Source organism: Stegastes partitus, unplaced genomic scaffold (assembly GCF_000690725.1).
Source record: "Stegastes partitus isolate 25-593 unplaced genomic scaffold, Stegastes_partitus-1.0.2 Scaffold51, whole genome shotgun sequence".
NCBI lineage: Eukaryota > Metazoa > Chordata > Actinopteri > Pomacentridae > Stegastes > Stegastes partitus.
This window is the reverse complement of record NW_007577782.1, coordinates 771,817-791,006: the sequence shown is the minus strand read 5'-3', so window position 1 is coordinate 791,006 and position 19,190 is coordinate 771,817. Positions and strand designations below refer to the sequence as shown.

General features: G+C 40.6%; 1 protein-coding gene across 1 annotated transcript in view; it reads left to right on the top strand.

Moving 5' to 3' along the window:
* Positions 1 to 19,190, top strand: part of scn8ab (sodium channel, voltage gated, type VIII, alpha subunit b) — a 43,215-nt gene that overhangs the window by 8,930 nt on the left and 15,095 nt on the right. Inside the window, exons 3-14 of the mRNA XM_008307008.1 lie at positions 2,607 to 2,725; positions 2,976 to 3,065; positions 3,172 to 3,300; positions 4,986 to 5,077; positions 9,925 to 10,146; positions 10,380 to 10,443; positions 12,374 to 12,515; positions 13,627 to 13,833; positions 13,925 to 14,206; positions 16,589 to 16,945; positions 18,236 to 18,368; positions 18,588 to 18,826. Of these exons, the coding sequence (XP_008305230.1) occupies positions 2,607 to 2,725; positions 2,976 to 3,065; positions 3,172 to 3,300; positions 4,986 to 5,077; positions 9,925 to 10,146; positions 10,380 to 10,443; positions 12,374 to 12,515; positions 13,627 to 13,833; positions 13,925 to 14,206; positions 16,589 to 16,945; positions 18,236 to 18,368; positions 18,588 to 18,826 (2,076 nt within the window). The remainder of the gene's footprint in view (positions 1 to 2,606; positions 2,726 to 2,975; positions 3,066 to 3,171; positions 3,301 to 4,985; positions 5,078 to 9,924; positions 10,147 to 10,379; positions 10,444 to 12,373; positions 12,516 to 13,626; positions 13,834 to 13,924; positions 14,207 to 16,588; positions 16,946 to 18,235; positions 18,369 to 18,587; positions 18,827 to 19,190) is intronic.

Sequence of the window (19,190 nt, the reverse complement as noted above, 5' to 3'; positions counted from 1 at the left end):
TACATCTGGACGTTGTGTGGGTGTTTCCAGTGGCCGGATTTATGATAAATGCTGTATACCTCGACGACATGCCGAATGTCTGAACTCCAGTAAGAGCTTTTTGTCGGCACCGCTTTATTTTTCCACTACTTTTGCTTCTTACTTTCGTGCAATTTCATCTCTGACTTAATAGTTTTGCTCATATTTGTAATTTGGCAGATAGAAGTCAGTTTTTGGACTCAGATCAAAGCATGTTATTTTATTTTTCTACGCGCTGTGGACACTGTAGGTCTTTGTTTTGTGCCCTCCGTGTTTTATCTCATTTACGTCACGCCCTCCAGTAAAATCTGTGAGTTGTCTTTTCCATTTAGTGAAGACAAGTGTCAGAGTTTACTTGTGCTTATTTGGTTTATGAGTTGAATTGTGCTGTGAGAATAGCCCCTTGACAGTGAGGCTTTCATTGATAGAAATTTTTCATTTCGTATTTATAAGGTTCAGTGATTCAATGATTATCGATTAATGTGGCAGATGATCAATTAAGGAAATTGCCTGACATTTGCATCCCTTGTTGTAATCGTGCCAAGTTGCCAAGTTTGCGTCAACAGCAGAATTTTTTCCTGCCTCTAATTCAACACAGTTCATTGAGTAACTGAAGCCTCTTTGCAAATGAATTGTGAGTCTTTACCAAAGTGTCTGAATTTCCATCTGTAGTGGGGGATGACCTGTGCTCAACAAAAAAGGTCAAAGCACAAACGTTCTCTGCATGACAATGTCTATGACTTCAAAATTGTCTCCAAAAGCACGGGACTTATCCATGGCAGTATACTTCACATTGATTAGCCTATGGACCGTCGTTATGCCTGCTGTGCATATGTAAACCACTAACGAGATATTACTCATTTTACAACCTCTCCTTCCATCTCCATACCGCATTTGCCAGGTCAGCAAAACACTTGATTTGACCTCTGAGAGAGACTTACCCCTTTGGGCATGGCTTTAGATCCTGTGTTTTCCTGTTTTTATTGTGCTCATTAAGTAGATTTTTTTTTTCTTCCATGTGACAGGAAAAATGGTGAGAGGATATTTTAAGAAGTGCAGATGCTCAATAGGCAAAAAGTAACAGCAAAGAAGAAGAAGGGAGGGCGCGAGAGGAGTCTTCTGATGCAGAGAATACATTTTGTCTTTCCCCAGACTGTGGACGCTATTTTTAATTTAATTAGATTTCAGGACACCACTGGTCTCAGGACACTTTGGGTCGCCTCCCCGTTTCTTTCTAGTGTTTTCCTGTGGTGTGAACTGCAAACTCGTGGCGTGTGTGTGGATCTACCCAGGTGCTGGTGTCAAATGCATACTAAAGACCAAATGCATCTATTATAAGTGCATCCTCTACACCAGCAGGTTAATATTTGCCAGTGTAGTGATTGTTATTGATATTTTTTAATTGGTAGACAGAAGTTGTAAAATACATTTGTTCCAAAGAACTTCAATAGCTGTTCATCATTTACTGTTGAATGCAAAGTATCTGATTGCATTTTCAAATCTAGAATTCACAGAAACTAAAGGAATATTTAGTTTTTGATGTAAGTGGAAGCCATCGTTGTTCTTCAGTGGTGGTTTAACACAGACCATCACATGTTTTCTGTAAATACTGGCAGCTGACATTGTCAGTGGTCTCATAAGTACACAGCAGAGGTTGTGGTGAACAAAGGAAAACACGTTAGCAGCAGATGCATTCGTAACTCACACAGATTCTCATTCAAACTGCACATTTGGAAATTGTTAGTAAACCAACTTTAACCTGCAATGCTTGCATCTATGAAGAGAAACTGGGAGCACTGGTAGCACGGCAGCAAATGTGACTCTTCCCATTTGTCTATTTGTTTGTAAATGATGCTCATACTTCTCACTCTGCCCCCACATTTTGGTTTTTGTCCAGAATCGGCCACAAACATCCACAAACCACACGCAGGTACGCACAAACAAACACGCACTGCTGCCTCACCCCACTCCCCAGCCCCACTTGGCCCAGTGGTGTTTATGGGTGGGGAGTGGCTGTTGAGAGCCTAGAGTCAGCAGAACTGCCCCTGATCGATGACAGCATTTGCGGTTCCCTTCCAGTAAGAGCTTTAAACTTGGGAAGAAGAGAGTCATTTGGCCACAGAGAGGGGAGAGCTTCCCATGCGCCTGTCTGCTGCCTCTGAGATGGCTCGCAGCTTCTGTCCTGGTGAAAAGCTTGCCAGCACCGAGGCTCGGTCTGATGCAATCAGGACAGAGGTGTTCTCCTGGTTCTTGGGTGAGCGGACCCAGAGGGAGTGATGTCAGTGGAGTCTCATGTCCTTGTTACTGCTGACACTGTGCACTCTATACATTTATCCTTTTACTATATTGTTTTTATCCTGAGGTATTTATCCCAGGGTAAATCATTCAAAATGGGTTCAAATGCATCATCTGCATTGTGATAATCAGCCCAGTAGTTAGAGGATAAACCAATGCAGTAGGTACCCCATGACTCAGAGGTGAGCTTAAAATAAAACAGCACAAATGTTTTCAGATATGTGCCATACAGTCAATTCTACAGTTTGTCTAACTGTCTTGCTATCTCTGTCTCTTTCTTTTTCTCTCCACAGACCTTTATAGTCCTAAACAAAGGAAAAACACTCTTCCGCTTCAGTGCCACGCCCTCCTTGTACATCTTAAGCCCTTTTAATCTACTTAGGCGAATAGCTATTAAGATTTTGATACATTCATATCCTTTCAAGTGATTCATTTTTATGCTTTACAGTGAATGAAGGGAGATGCAGTGCTTTATTTTCATTTTCTCTTCTTGTTATCCAAATAGTCAGTAAATCGTAATTGAAGCTAGCCTACTGTAAGCACTAAATCTCTTGAAGTTTATCTGCAGTTTTATCAATTTGTTTCAGTTATTGATGATGTTTAATTGTCTGAGGTCTTATGAGTGTCCCTAGTGGAACTTTCCTTAACTTGTGTGTTCTCACGTTATTCAGCATGATCATCATGTGTACCATTTTGACCAACTGTATATTCATGACATTTAGTGATCCTCCAGAGTGGTCCAAACAAGTAGAGTAAGTACACGTCCATACTTCTTCACAGAAATCCTCATTTAATGCATTGCCACTGTTTTTTATTTACTCTCTTCTCTCTCACCCTGTTTTCTTTTTTTCTTTCAAGGTATACCTTCACAGGTATCTATACGTTTGAGTCGCTCACAAAAATTGTTGCTCGAGGTTTTTGTATCGATGGGTTCACCTTTCTCAGAGACCCATGGAACTGGCTGGACTTCATGGTCATTTCAATGGCGTAAGTACATAAAGAGCCTTAATATTATTTATAACAAAGGAATCAAATATATGAATGGTTGCATCATTTACATGAAACAATGGTGGTTAAATGTAATAAGTGAAAAGCACTACAGTAAAAGGTCACCGTAGATAGAAGAGAACAGAAGGTAGATCAAAAATGGCAACAGAACTCTTTCACTGCAGACATCTTTGTTATTTAAGCTTAAGTGCAACTTATCACATTAATAATGACTGCATCACACGAGGTTGTACCAGGGTGTTCGGCTGCATGCTGGCTCATCGTCGTCAAATAGCGAGAAAAGTTTGAGGCAATTTCAGTGCAAAATATTACAATCAAAAATCGAAACATGTGCCATCAGACAAATTAATATCAGATAATGTTCAACTTACACAACCTACTAAAATGTGTGTGGCACAATACACATCTATGACACTTCTGTCTTTGTTTTAACCTTCAAACAACAAACTTCTGTTTTACAGTTTGCAGGAATAGTTTTGAGAATTCACATTATACTGGTTAGTTTATATTGCAATGGACAAAGACAGCAGCTCCCACCTTAAAGCTATGGTGTACAATTTTGGAGAAGTAAGACAGAATCTGTATAAACAAACAAAGAAATTTAAAAAATATCAGATTTTTTGCTTCCCACAACTTTGTGCGCTCAGTCTAGTAATTCCAGCTAAACGAAACCCCAAAAACATTTGTGTCAAACAGGACATAAAGCTGTTGCTACGACCTCATCGTTGTTTATATAGAGCCTTTCCTTCGAACATGAAGCCCAAAGAGCTTAACATAAAAAGATTTAAAATGACACCAAAACTGGCATAATTCTTATCAAAACATGTTTTGGTGCCAGTGTTTTGTTTCATAAGATCTTCTCTTTGGATATAGATTATGGATTTGTTTCCCTTCTGCTATTTGCAGGCTTCTAAAGACTAGACTGAGTCGTGCATGTGTGATTGACAGGCAGTAGGCATGGTTTCTTGCACAGAGCCATCCTTATTTTTGCAAAGAATTTGATATTTTAAACGACTGAGAACTTTTCTTCGGCCATCTTTTTCATAGAAATATATTTTTAAAGATTTGCTGCAGGATTTATAGTGACTTTCACTAAATACTACTAAAAAGTTTGAAAGAAAACTGCCTACAGCACCTTCAATCCACATCAGCGCCGTCATACCATGTTGATAATTCTTATTAAACTCTCATGTAACAGTCTCTTCTTTCTTCCCTCTGTTCGGGATGGCTGCTGAGTAACTGTATCTGATCCACCTTGCAGGTATATAACAGAGTTTGTAAACCTAGGCAATGTGTCAGCTCTGCGTACGTTCAGGGTTCTGAGGGCTTTGAAAACAATTTCAGTTATCCCAGGTAAGACAGTCCAGGTGTTTGTGTTTTGCGGGGGAGGGTTGGGGAGGGGGCGGGCGAGTCACGGGGTTGATGTTAGGTGTGGTTTTGTTCCAGTCCCTCTTCCTCTTCCTCTTCCTCCTTCGTTCTCTCCCCACTGGTCGGACAGGTGTTCTCTTTCTCACCGTGGTGTCCCCTCCTGGTCTTCGATGGTGGTGGTGGTGGTGGTGGTGCTGGTGTCGTGCTCTTGCGCGTACATGCGTGCGTGTGTGTTGTTATCGTGTGTGTTGTGTGTCATGGGGTTCTGTTCTGTGTGTCATCCTACCTTGTTACAGATATATAACAGAGTTTGTGGACCTTGGAAATGTCTCGGCGCTGAGAACGTTCAGGGTTCTCCGAGCATTGAAAACTATTTCTGTCATTCCAGGTGAGACTCCCATTTAAACACTAAGGCTGAGCTTACGTTATCGATTAACTGTCTTTATTTAATTTTTGTTTGATATTTTCTGTTTGTTTGTTTGTTTTTTTTTATTATAAGGATGATTTAGATTCCTTATGTTATTTTGTATTACTTTTGTTTTATGACAATCAAAAATGGTAGCAATACATTTTTGATAGGCTTAGCAGTCTGCTGGCAGTCTTGTGGGGTCATATGTCCCATTTGCACAGCAGGAAATTTACTGCACATTAGGGTACTCGAAAGCTTTCTGTACATTTCTACCTTAAATAAAATTAATGTCTAAAACCTTTTGATACCATACTGTAAGATATGTTATTTCTAAGATGTTGACAGGATGTACATGATCAGACAAACTAATTAGGAAAACATCCTTCATCCTTCATCTATCAAGTCTTTGCACATTTGGTTTGTTTTATTTTATAAATTGATCTAAATTTTCTCTGTCAACAACATTTAATTCCCTAAGACTGCCAAGCCTAATTTGATGACACATTGACCCTGCATGAAGCTTTGAGACACATGCTTTTACAAGTTTGGCTTTAAGAGGATTTTCTTTTGGATTTTGTTGTTTTTTGAGTTCTTCTACTAATTTCATTCAGGATCCAGGCTTTTTTTTTGGTTTGTTCTCTCTTTTTTTTTTTTGAAGATCTTTGTCCATCCTGGGAATGAAAAATAAACACAATCATGAATGAATATTGTTATTCGGCAAAATTCTGTGGTTACATGGTACTGTGCAAAAATTTTAGGCACTTTAGAAAATAAGATTCTTATACTGTTTGGGAGGCAAATACCACATTTACTCTGTGGCATAACAACAACCCCACACATACAACCATAGTCAGAGGGAGCCGCCTTTAAGTCCTGCAACAGATGGTGTGGTCCTCACAGAGCCCTGATCTCAACACCAAATCAGTCAGGGATTACATGAGGAGACAGAAGATACTGAGACAGACTAAATCCGCAGAAGATCCGTGGCGAGTTCTTCAAGATGCTTGGAACAATCTACCTGCCAAGTACCTTGAAAAACTGTGCCCAAGTGCACTTAGGAAAATTGGTGCTGTTCTAGATTATAAATTTAGTGCCTGAAACCTTTGCACTGTGCTGTTTGTATGGCACATTAAATGGATTTTTTTCTTGGTGAGACACAGTAGCACAAATGTATACATTGTCTTATACATTTGATCCACTCAAAATGCTTGTAAAACAATGATACTGACACCATTAGGTTCCTGGATTTAAGCTCACATGCACCCATATGTGCACAAACAACATCCTCAGTGCAGTACAGTAAGTTCCCCCTCTAGCATGTTGTGCTCTGGGCAATACCAGCCTGAGGGCTCGTCCAGCACTGTGAGAGTGGGACAGAGGGGTGCCTGGGATGGGAATGGTTCTTCACTTAATGCAAGGTCATCATCACGGTTTAGACGGGTGATGCTGACACAGTCAGTTCCTTCAGCCTTGGCGTTTAAATGACCTGCATGCCACCTCTCATTGCCCTCCCTCCGAATCTCCACCCCCCCCACCCCCCTCCACGGGCCTCGACTCTTCCTTGCCTGTCTTCTCTCTCTCCTCTTCACTTGCTGCTTCCCTGACTGAGCCTGGTTCAGTGTACTGTTTGCTGTTTGTGCTGCTGCTGCTGCTGCTGCTGCTGCTGCATTCAGCTGATCTGTTGGATGCAGAATAATTATGAACTGAAGTTAGTCAGGGATGTTCCCATAGATGGACACAAGGAGTGAAACAAAGTGGTAATCCCATGAGGCACTATTTCATTTCCTATCCAGATGGATCCTAAATTCAGCTTTAGTGCTGCCTGCTGAAAATGCTTCAGATTTCGCAGCTTTTTGTTTCAATAGATCTGCTGACTTACATGGTCTAGTTAATTTGAAAATATGAACATGAAAATGTGTCTTTCTGATGGAAACATCCCATACAGCTGCAGTATTTCTTGTGTTATATGTTCTCCAAAAAACAAAATGTGACTTCTATATTTTTGATTCACGTTAAAAGCAGATCAGTGTGCCTTGTATACTACATATACTACAGAGTCACGTCTTTGATTATATTGTCGTTTTCTAGCTATATCTCGTTTTGACATTCATATCACTAGAAAACTGCATTAGATAGATCTCTCACATAAAAAATTCAATTTAAAGAAGCCAGCAAAAGTGCTAAAGACTCAAACACTGTACTGTCTGTACACTTGTTTAGGTGAAAACAAGCTGTTTAGATAAATCTTTAAACTTCTTTTAAAACCTCTGAAAATGTATTTTATAAAACATTAAATAGGTCAAAGGAAATAACTAATCATCTTTAAAGCTAGGGAAACTTAATTAAGTGTTATTTATTACCAACCAAACCCCTGCCAAAGCCCAGCCTCAGCTCTGATTAACAACAGCCTACCAAATGTCAAAAGATTTACTCTCAAATTGTTGCTAATCCAAATCGGTGCAGGAAAGGTATGAAACATTGCATTTTCCCACTTCAAACCAGTGAGATGAGCATAGATAAACAGCAAATACAGAAATCTCTTCCGTGAAATAATCAAAATTATTGTAACTTGGTGTAAAAATAATGTGAAAGAAGCTAACTTGGTTGTCAAGCTCTTATACAGTTTCTAATCTTTAAGGGCCACTTTAGTAATAATTCAATCATTTTTAATTAACGCCCGATGATGCAAGAACAGGCCGTTGATAATACAATCTACAGCTGCAACTATACAGCCACATCTTTTAGACCTCAAAACACACCTCCTGCAGGTTTAAAAGGATGTCTTTTTTATTTATTTTTTTTTAATTGCTAAATTTACACTATTTATCATAGCCACAAACATGACAGTCCCTGAACTACTCTCTGTGATAAATAGCCAAATCTAAGCTGAAAATCACAATCTTTCATGAAATAAACGGTCATGGTAATTTAGAAATTCACCACAAATAAAGTGTCTGCTCCTCCTAAACTGTTAAAAAAAAACAACCAAAAAAAAGAGCAACAAAAAAACTGCACCTCTCAGCACAAGTGGCAAGCCATGACTGACTCACCCTGCAACCAATGGTCACATGACAGAAATTCAGGGATTTCTTTCAGCTAAACGGCAGGCTGTGCATACACAGAGCAGTAACAACAACTTACATGTAAGTAGACTGTAAAAACAGAGTCCATAGTATACGGTATTCTTTTTTTTCAGGTTTTGATAACACCTGTGAACACTTGATTCCATTTCATTGTTTTTGTAAAATAAATAGTGAAAGAAATTCAGCTTTCCCTTTAAAAAATATAACTAATGCCATTAGAACTGTGTCATACTGCACAAAAGACATTTCTGAGTTCCCACGACTTCTGGCTGTGGTTGTGCTGTTTCCGTATGCTTACAGGATTTTATATTGCAGTGAAAATGAGCCCACAGTAAATAAAAATATGACAGGAGTAAAAAATAAAAACACGCTCAGAAACTGCTTGGAGTTCAGAGGGTTCAATGATATCCCACTGATTAATGCAACTCTTAAAAGGAAGACCTTGAGTTTCATAATTTAGGGCACTCTCTCATTAGGAATACCTCTTATTTAAAATTAAGTAACTATAACCTAAAGCTTTTCAAAATTATTGTAAAAAGAAACAACAGGAGTCAACAGCCAGGAAATTAGCACAGTAAAGGAGACAGGGTTTCTCCTCCCCAGAGACATGAAGAAGCAGGACAACATGTTCTGCTGCCTCTGAGCTGCAGTTGTACCTGCAGACAATGACTGGAGATATTAAGCCCCCACACCAACACAAACACACATACACAAACCCACACCATGCATCGGCTACACTTTTTTATTACCTGATGGGACCACCCATACCATTATTGCACTGTGCTTACATTATTTATGTTTGGATATCGGAGAATTCCAATTTCTACGCTAAATATCCACCCAAACTGGGTTCTCTTTTTGTATGAATGCTCTCCAACCGGCTCTGTTGTGTTTGCAACTGTGCAGCAGTGTGTTATGTAGCAATGAAATCATGCTGTAATAAATAATGTATTATACTTATATAATAAACATAGTGCATTTATGCAGGATTTGAGGTCTTCAGGTTGCTTCACTGTGTGAAACTCATCAGCTTGACAAGACATATATGAACAATAAACATATTATTGTCAAAATATTAAACCAAATCATATCCTGGTTATCACAACCATTGTTGTTGCTCAGAGTTCAGTATAAATATAGACAAATATATTTATCTGTTTCAGCTCACTACACTTTCCTAACAAAACAGAGTGCGTGTATGCTTATATTATAGGTCAGATCAGAATAAGAATTTAAAAATCATTTAAAAAACAAAAACAAGGCAGAAATGACAACAGAACAACACCAAGAAGCGCTGTCTACACACAGGTTTGTACTGTAAAGAACTGCACAAGACACAGTGAAAGTCAATTTCTGGAGTTGAGGCTTGGCAGTGGTAGGCGTAGGTGCTTAAGAAATCATTCTTATGCCTGCCAAGTTTAGATTTATGTAAGAGCCTACACAGCACAGGGTTAAATACAGGATTAGATATACGTTATCTAACTTAAGTTTTTTTTGTGTACGTGACTTGAGTCAGCTCTGAGTTGCAGCTACAAAACCAAACACAGTTTGTGCAATATTGTTGTGCTAAAAGTTGGCAGACATTTTATTTGTGTCTATCTGTGTGTGTGTGCGTGTGTGTGTGTCTGTGCATTTGAACGTGTACGCTCGTGTGCGCGTGTATGTGAGTTTGCCTGTTTTCATGTATGTGCATTTGTGCACATTTGTGTGCGTGTATATGTGTTATTTGTATTAACTGAACAGGCCTGAAGACCATTGTGGGTGCTCTGATCCAGTCTGTGAAGAAGCTGTCGGATGTGATGATCCTGACTGTCTTCTGTCTCAGCGTCTTTGCTCTGATTGGACTGCAGCTGTTCATGGGGAACCTGCGGCAGAAGTGTGTAATCTGGCCAATCAACATGACTGAGCAGACCCTGGCAAATGGCAGCAGGGGTTTTGACTGGGGCGAATACATCATGAATGACTGTGAGTGATTACTTTGGCACTTGATTAAACTAGTTGCACATGACTACATAAGTGGGACATAAAAGAAAGTGTTGATAATTAGTTGTTTTTAGTGTTGCTTCTTTTTGAGACAGTTTTTTTTTTTTGCATTGTCAATATAAAATATTAACAGGAATATTGAGTAATTCATGTGACATGCAGACTTTTGCCCAGTGGCTAATGTATGTAATGAATGTTCTCTGTTTTTTTCACAGCCAATTTCTACTTTCTTCCTGATCAACTTGATGCTCTACTATGTGGAAATAGTTCTGACTCAGGGTAAGTCTGTACTTAACTCAGTAAATCCATGCGTTATTATATTTGTGCTGTGTTTTAAGCAGGTGTCTCCCATTTGTCTATTGTTCCTCTATTGGAGTTTGGGCTCTTTCAGCTTTCGACACCACTTCCCAGATGACCCACACAGTTTTGATCAGGTGTCCCATCAGCTTTTATGGTCACTGGGTCAACACATCTTGATTGTCAGCCATTTTGATGCCATTTTATGCTTTTGATGTTCCTGATAGCTTTCTTCTTCTCTATTTCATTGATGCCAAGGAGTATCAACAGAACCGTCCTAACAGCTTTGGTAAAAGGCAGCTGCACTTCTCGTTTTCATTCTTGAAACCTTTTCACCATCTTTCAAGATGCTTCTTCAGTCCTAATTGACTGATTGGGAGTCCCAGATCCCACGACTTATTGTCCATTAACGACACAAGACTTGCATACCTCGAGTTGTGAATGGCTGTGAAACTTCCAGGTGAGGGATGCTTAGATATTGTTAAAGGTGAAACTTTCTGGGGAGACATCTCAAGTCTGCATTATAATTACCTGATAAAAGATGTCATAGACCAATTCTGGTTAGATACACATGACTTCCTTCTCTCCTCTCTCAAACCATCTGTAACCTCTGTCCAGCGTGGGGACATTGCCGTTCTCATTGGATTTTCCCTTATCCTTTAGATGCAGGTGGACTGTTGAGTCTTGTCTTCAGGGGCTGGTGTTTTGCCATGTGCTTGAGGAGAGGTTGTTCAGTCTCCCCTGTGCATACATCTATGCACTCCTTGCTGCATTGGACCACACATACAACATTGTTCAGTTTGTGTCAAATCTCTGCGACTTCTCTGATCAACCACTCTTGTGTGTTCAGTGCACTGTACCACTTCCAAAGGTCCTTCTTTGAGATGTTGAAGTGCAGTAGGTTTTCTTGAGGAGGTGCTCCATTAGGCATCAAGCAACAATACTAAAATATGTTGTGAAACTTGCTTTCCTGCTGTCTCTCTCACCCACCTCATCCTCACAGTGTTTAAAGATCTGCTAAGGTGGCCTTACCCTACTGCTTTCCTTACTTGCCCTGCCTACTTCGAGATTTCAGCCACATCTTTACAGCGGGCTGATCGTCTCCAATCACCAATTCATCTGCCAGGGTTTCTTGTAATCTGCTGGTCCTCAATGCTGCCCCTCTCAACAGCAATGTTGAGAATCAATGCTTGACATGAGCTGGAACTTCTTACCTGCATCAATTTTGATTGTGGCTTCAAAGATCTAGTCCACAGCCTCTGCAAACTGGAGCTACATTTTCAGTCAGGTGCCATCCGCTCCACCTGTGGATGTTTGGATTTGCGTTGGCATGGTTTGGAGGTTCCAGGTACTGTAGTAGGACTCCTTTTGCATCTCATCCGGGCATTTCATCGCACATGCTCTCCTCAGCCGTCTCCTTTTGAGTTGGTGGATCTTTTGGCCATGTGGGTTTATACAAACCTCTCATATCCATAAATATTCTTTGCATCAGCATTTTACCAAGAAATTGGTGGTACTAAGAAGAGCAATAAGTAATTTAAGTGCATTCTTTACTGTGCTATATGGACTCTACTGAGACAGTATGTGTACTCACATACACATACAGTATAAGCAGTCAAGTGTTTATTCATAATTAATGAGTCAGACCTGCTTGCTTTTGAAAAGTTCATGAAATATTAACATAAATCATATCAATATCTTACTCCTAACGGTGCACATGAAAGCATGGATGCACAACAACAAAACACATTGGAATTTATTTTCATGTTCCTGTTACATTTTAAACAGCGATGCCTGTATAATGTCAGTCAACATGCCAGTAATGCATATCCCAACTGTGTTGACACTAAAGTGGCACATTTCAAGTAATTTATTAAATTACATTGTTTGTTTTGCTGTGTGCTCCTTCCAGACGATGTCCAGAGGGCTTCACGTGTATGAAAGCTGGAAGAAACCCCAACTATGGTTACACCAGCTTTGATAGCTTCGGATGGGCTTTCCTGACCCTCTTTCGGCTCATGACACAAGATTTCTGGGAAAATCTCTACATGCTGGTAAAGCAGTGTTTTCCTAAATTGTTCTCTCTCTTCTCCTTACCTACCTGACACACATGCACAGTATGGCTTACACTGTAGACAACCGGGTGTTTTTGAACCTTCTTTCTTACACCTATTTTAGAGACCTACATTGATATTATTAATTCAGTCATCTGCAACTACCTACCTTCTAAGCACTACTAATGATTTTGCCCTCACTTCCTCATAATAACATATTTAGACATCGTCAGCTTAGTACCTGAATGAATCAGCAAAAGTGCCTCTCAGCAGCTCCCCCCCTCAGTTCATTTGCCCTCTGAATAAAAAGGAAGGAAGGACAGCTGATCAAAAAGGCTGTAGCCAGGATTGTGTGACCACCAGGATTTTGTGCCTTTCATGCAGGAAGAATTTTAAAAGAATTTAAGAATCTTGAAAGAGGGGGTTGTTTGCATTCATAATGGAGCATTTAAAAAAGTTTTTAATTTTTTGTTAATGACCTTGAGATCAGTCATATTCTATTCTACTGGATGTATTTTTAAAAAAAAACCAAAAAAAAACAGTGAACCAGTATTGTGTATTTGTCTTCTTTCGGCCTCTTATATCTGTTTGCAAAATATACAACATGTGCACCTATATCTGTAATTTTAAATTACGCTACCATGACTCTGCACTGGCGTTTCTTTCCTCCTCCTACTCTAAACCTGCACTACCACAGCCATAATAGATTCACCTCATTTGGCAAATAGGCCAGTCCCTGTTGTTGTGTGTATGCGTCTGTGTGTGTGTCTGTGTGTGGGTGTGTGTGTGTGTGTGTGTGTGTGTGTGTGTGTGTGTATGTGTGTGTGTGTGTGTAAGCTATAAGGTGTTGTTTCTGTCTGGAGGTTTTCCTGGAGAAAGGCTTGAATTGGATGCATAAGCAACAGCATTGCTGACACAACACACATATACATACAGCACCTCTGAAAGAATAAGAAAGTACTGCAGGAAAAATAACTCCAAAACGTTAAACACCAAGATGCATTTCATTTATATCTCATCAGTAGGACAATATGTCTGTTTTAAAACGTCGCCTTATATGATGTCTGATTCATTCTCTCTTTTTTTTTTTTTGCCATGTTTTTTCTGTCAGACTCTACGAGCTGCTGGGAAGACCTACATGATCTTCTTTGTGCTGGTCATTTTTGTGGGCTCCTTCTACTTGGTGAATCTCATCCTGGCTGTGGTGGCCATGGCTTATGAGGAGCAGAACCAGGCCACGATTGAGGAGGCGGAGCAAAAAGAGGCTGAATTCAAGGCCATGCTGGAACAGCTCAAGAAGCAGCAGGAGGAGACACAGGTCAGTCTTACTCTTTCCCACACACCTTTACCCATTTTTCATAGTTTATAGTGTATAGTTTATATCGCCTGTTTGTTTCTTCATCTCTCAGGCTGCAGCCATGGCGACGTCTGCTGGTACGGTGTCAGAGGCTGCGTTAGAGGATGAAGGAGGTGGGCATTTGTCCCGCAGCTCCTCCGAAGTCTCCAAGCTGAGCTCGAAGAGTGCCAAAGAGCGTCGCAATCGCAAGAAGAAATGGCGTCAGAAAGAGCAGGAGAAGGAGAAAGGAGACAGTGAGAAGGTGGTTAAGTCTGAGTCAGATGACGGCAGCAAGAAAAGCACCATTCGTTTCCCGGGAAGTCGACTGGGGAGGAAGACATCAATCATGAACCAGGTAAAGTTAGCAAGAAAGGGACTGCCAGCTCCTGCAAGATGATGCATTTGATGACTTCAGGCTAGAGAACTGTTATCTTGTCTCAGCGTGGTGGTTGCAATGTCCTGGTGGGAATCAGCTGCCTTTGCTAGTCCGCCAACACCGGCCAGTCCTTTGAGTGGGCCGTTTCCAGCCTCCGATGAAGCTGATCGTATACTTAGAAGGGTGCAGCTTCTTGGCCCTAGTGTATTTGTACGTTGGTGGTTTCTGCAGTGACCTTCATAACCTGGTCATGGTACCAGGTGCGTGCTCCTACTGTTAAGGCTTTAGAGCAGCAGCTTAAGATGTGTTTGCAGATTTCCACCTACAATGGACATGCTGGTGACTCTGCTTTGATTGATATGTGGTGTGGTGGATTGGGAAGCTCTTACACCTTGCAGTGCATCCTCCTTCAACTTGGGCTGTATAATCAAAGAAATCTACTCACCAGTCTTACTTACTGCAGTTCTTATTCAGCCCTGGCTCTGTAAAGGGAAACAAAGTGACTGAACTGAGACACAGGACACTATTCCAGCGGGTTCTATGCAGGACAGCAGTAAAAGGAGGCGAGATGAGGGGAAAGGGGATAGTGGGAGCAAGAGGGATGCTAAATGTGGAACATGCCAACTATCTGCATACGCTGACTAGCTAAATGTTAACAATCTCTCTCCAGAATCGGACTCCAACTTGAATATATAAGTAGCTCTTTACTGTTTAGCTGGTTGATGCAAAGCCAGTTTTTATCTGTTATTTGAGGCTCAACTCAACAATCACTATTATTAGTTTTAGATGATTTTGCCTACTCTTCCTGATTAATTGACTGATTGTTTGGCTTTCAAAACTTTAGGTAGTTGTGAAAATAAGAATAATAAAAAAGAAAATAAGAAATCAATTTGATATTCAGAGCCATCTTGTTTTGTCAAATACTTGTGCAACTATCAAGGCATTTACAACAATGCAGCAAATCATAGCATGTCAAAAGCTGGAGCTCTTAAGGGTTTAGCAATGATAAACCAAACATTTATTGGAATGTCTGCAATAAAATTTTCTGTCAATTGACAAATTGATGACTCAACTATTGGTTTCAGATCTAACAGTACACATGTTGAGTAGTTTGATGTAACAAATTGTCCTGTTTTATTTATTTATTCATTCACTTACTTTGCATCTAAAGTCTTATTTTTTTAAAAGAAACAATTACATAAAATGCAAATACATCAAATTTGTACTTGGAGAGGAGCTCCATCACATGTTTCATTTCAGTCTAGTGGAGCTTTAAGCTTTGGCCTTGCAAATCTTGACACATGGGCATTGCTTGCTTGTTTTACTGCATTGCTCATTGTTGTCTCTTAGACCCCTGTGAGGTGTGCTTCCATGAAAGTCTCTGTTGCTTGGTTTTGATCTCCTCCATGCAGATTTGGTTGTCATTTCACTCTGCCCTTGTTCACATCTCTCTGAGCTGTCACAGTCATGGCTGTCAACCAGTCTTTCATGATTATGTGTGAATGGTCAGCTTTCCAGTGTACAAAAAACATCTTCCTAGGCCTCTGGACACGTTGTCAGTGATATTCCTGGAGTCGCTGATTGGTATATGTCTTTAAACAATCCTCCATTTGATACAGGTTGAGGCTGATGAGGTCAGTTAGCTGCCTCCTCCTCTTGGGTTTCCTTTTGTGAACCACAGCCATCTTGAGGCTTTTTCTGCCACTTCAGTTGGGATGGAGGTGTCTTTTTGACCCTTTAGTCACTCAGTGTCGACTGTGTGGCGCGCTGTGTCTGGTGATTGAACTACACCTTCCCTAACTAACTTTCTAGCCTACATTCACTTGCCAGTCTCTTGGTTCATTCTCATCAACATGACATGGACTTCCCTGGTGACTGTCCGCTCCAGCAAGAGGATTTGCAGCTAAGTTGCAATGTCATATTACATAGAGGATAGATCAAAACAGCTGAACTGGGCTGTGGTTTTCTTCTCTCCTTTCCTTTATAAGTTAATAAAAGAGAACAAAAATAATCTTCTCAAATTGTTTAATCCTTGAGATTATTCTCAGTTTATTGGTTAAATTGTGATAGTCTTTGTATTACTATATAGGACAAAAGTCAGATAGTCTTTGTTGTGTGGCAAGAAGTAATAATTTTACTTAATAAAAAAACAATCTAGCATACGTTGAATCCTGTAATGTTACGTTTTATGCCTTTATCCAAACTACAGTCCCGTTTGCTTCAGATCCCCCTCCCCCCCCTTTTTTTTTATTCCTCTACCCCACCTCCTCACCTTATCCTGCTTTTTTATTTACACATCTACTAACTCCTGCTGTTTTTTAATAACTCCTAAACTCTCCCTCTCCTCATTTATCTCTTCAGTCACTCCTCAGCATCCCCGGCTCACCCTTCATGTCACGCCACAACAGCCGCAGCAGCATCTTCAGCTTCAAAGGCCGTTCCAAGGACATGGGCTCGGAGAACGAGTTTGCAGACGACGAGCACAGTACAGTGGAGGAGAGTGAAGACCGCCGAGGCTCCCTGTTTATACCTTACCGTCGCAACAGCTACAGCGGCTACAGCCAAGGCTCCTCACGCATCCATCCGCTGGCACCCCACTCTGGAGGAAAGAGGAACAGCACAGTGGACTGCAATGGCGTGGTGTCTCTCATCGGCCCTGGGCCCGGCAGACGGCTTCTGCCTGAGGTGAAAATAGATAAGGCAGCCACTGATGACAGTGTAAGGACGTCCATGGGACACCAATACAGTTTAGGCATGATGGTGGTGGCCCCGGTCTCTGCAGCTTCTCCTTCACAAACCTCTCCCCCCTTGGCTCTTGTTCCTCTTTTTCCTAAATTCAGTACCTCTCTTTTCCTTCCCTAAATATCCAGATTCAGTTTTATGATTTCATCTTACACTGCCACTTATACTTGCAGCCTGATCTAATTCCCTTTTTCCACCGCTCCTTTTTTTAACAGCTCTAGAAGGCACTAACCAGCTGAAACAATATCCCCGAACTCACTGCCTTACCAGCATCATGATTATTATGTCACTAATAATATCTAACAGAGATGCAATGTGAGATCAGTCCCTCTTAGTTTCCCTAACAACTCCATCACCAAGCTTATACCTCTAAAGTCACAATCAGAACAGTTTATCATAAAAAAATCTCACTCCTTATTTCTACCTCTTTTTCATTCTTAGCAGCATTGCACATCTAGGCCTAGACTATTTTCTAACCCTGTTCTTATCTACCCTTCTATTTCTTTCTGCCTCTTTCTGTCATTTTCACTCTCGGTCTGCAGCCGTCTCTTTCCTACCTGTCCTCATTTGCCCTCTGCAGCTGAGCCCCTTGATGGTGCAACAACAAATCTGAATCTTTTTTTCTATAACAATATTTCTCCTCATTCTAGCTAGCATGGTAGACCCCTCTTTAATTCTCAACCAATGAACCTGCTTTTATGTCTCTTAAAATGTAGCATGGTGTAGCAGCAAATGATGTCTTGAATTCCCCTCTGTTCTTGACATGCATGCCATTGCATGCAGTTCAATGTTACTGAGGGTATGTAGTTATGTTTTACGTAATACATTGAGAAGGGATTAGAAAGTGCACCGTGAATTCTCAAATAAAAGCCACAGTTTTAATGATGGCTTCTAATGTAAAAAATGGGATGAGAAATAAAGACCTGTTTGAAATAATAGTGTGTTTTCAATAAAGACCTGTTTCTGTCTTCAGTTGTGCAAAATTAACGTGACAATTTGAGAATTTACAGTGTGAATTTCAAATTTGTCGTATGATATGTTACAGAAGGTGTCTAAAGTGAACAAATTATGTAATTTGGGACAAGTGGTCATTGTAATTTGATGATCTGATGTGAATAGCTGCGTTTATCCCTTCTTGTCTTCTGAGCAGACCTGGGGGCATTGTTTATGGTTTAGGTAGCTTTAGAGCATGAGTTTGAATGCGTGTTTGTTTGCTTTCATGTAAGTAGTATCTCTGAGTGACACTGTATCTTTCTCTGAGCACAGACTACAGATGTGGAGATTAAGAAGAAGCACTCTGGCTCTCTCATGGTATCTGTGGATCAGCTCAACTCTTCCTTCAAAGGAAAGGAGCGTGCCAACAGTCAGATGAGCGTAGTCACCAACACACTGTTAGAGGGTACAGAGAGCGCATTTGTTTCCCTTTTCCCTTGTCAAAATGGTTTAATCCTGTGCTTTTGGGGGGTCAAATTTAGACCTTGGACCAAAGGGAATTGTATAACTGTGTGCATTAATCTAGATGTAGAAATTGCAGGAGTAGATAGTTTGGATAGTTCAAAAAACTCACTCTTAACTTTTTGTCCCTTTTTTTTGGTTCCTTCTTCATTTCTTCCTGCAGAGCTGGAGGAGTCTCAAAGGAAGTGTCCTCCCTGCTGGTACAAGTTTTCGAACATCTTCCTCATCTGGGAGTGCTGTCCCATCTGGCTAAAGATCAAGCACATAGTGTACTTGATTGTCATGGACCCATTTGTTGACTTGGCCATCACAATCTGCATTGTTCTCAACACCCTTTTCATGGCCATGGAGCACTATCCCATGACAGAGTCCTTTGAGGAGGTCCTGTCTGTTGGCAACCTGGTGAGAAACTGCAGTTCTTTGTCCTTTCTTGCACCGTCGCCATTTGTTTTCGTCACTTTTATGCCTGCATACACCTCATTGTCTTCCTCAAGAGTTACAGAAGCACTGCAGATTTAGTTTCCCCTGCCTACATAACCTCAAACCAATTCATCAATGCATCATTTGATATGTGCACTTAAGAACTCACACACAGTGTATACAGGAATCTGATGGGGTCTCATTAAAGATTTAGTTCCATTTTAATGTAGCCTGCTCGCCTGCTCCCCAAACTCTCATCACCCCCACTTAGGTCACTCACCCTTCTTCCGCTGCATCCTGCTTACCTCAACTCTGCTGAACTCTCTAACTGAACCGTCTTTCATTT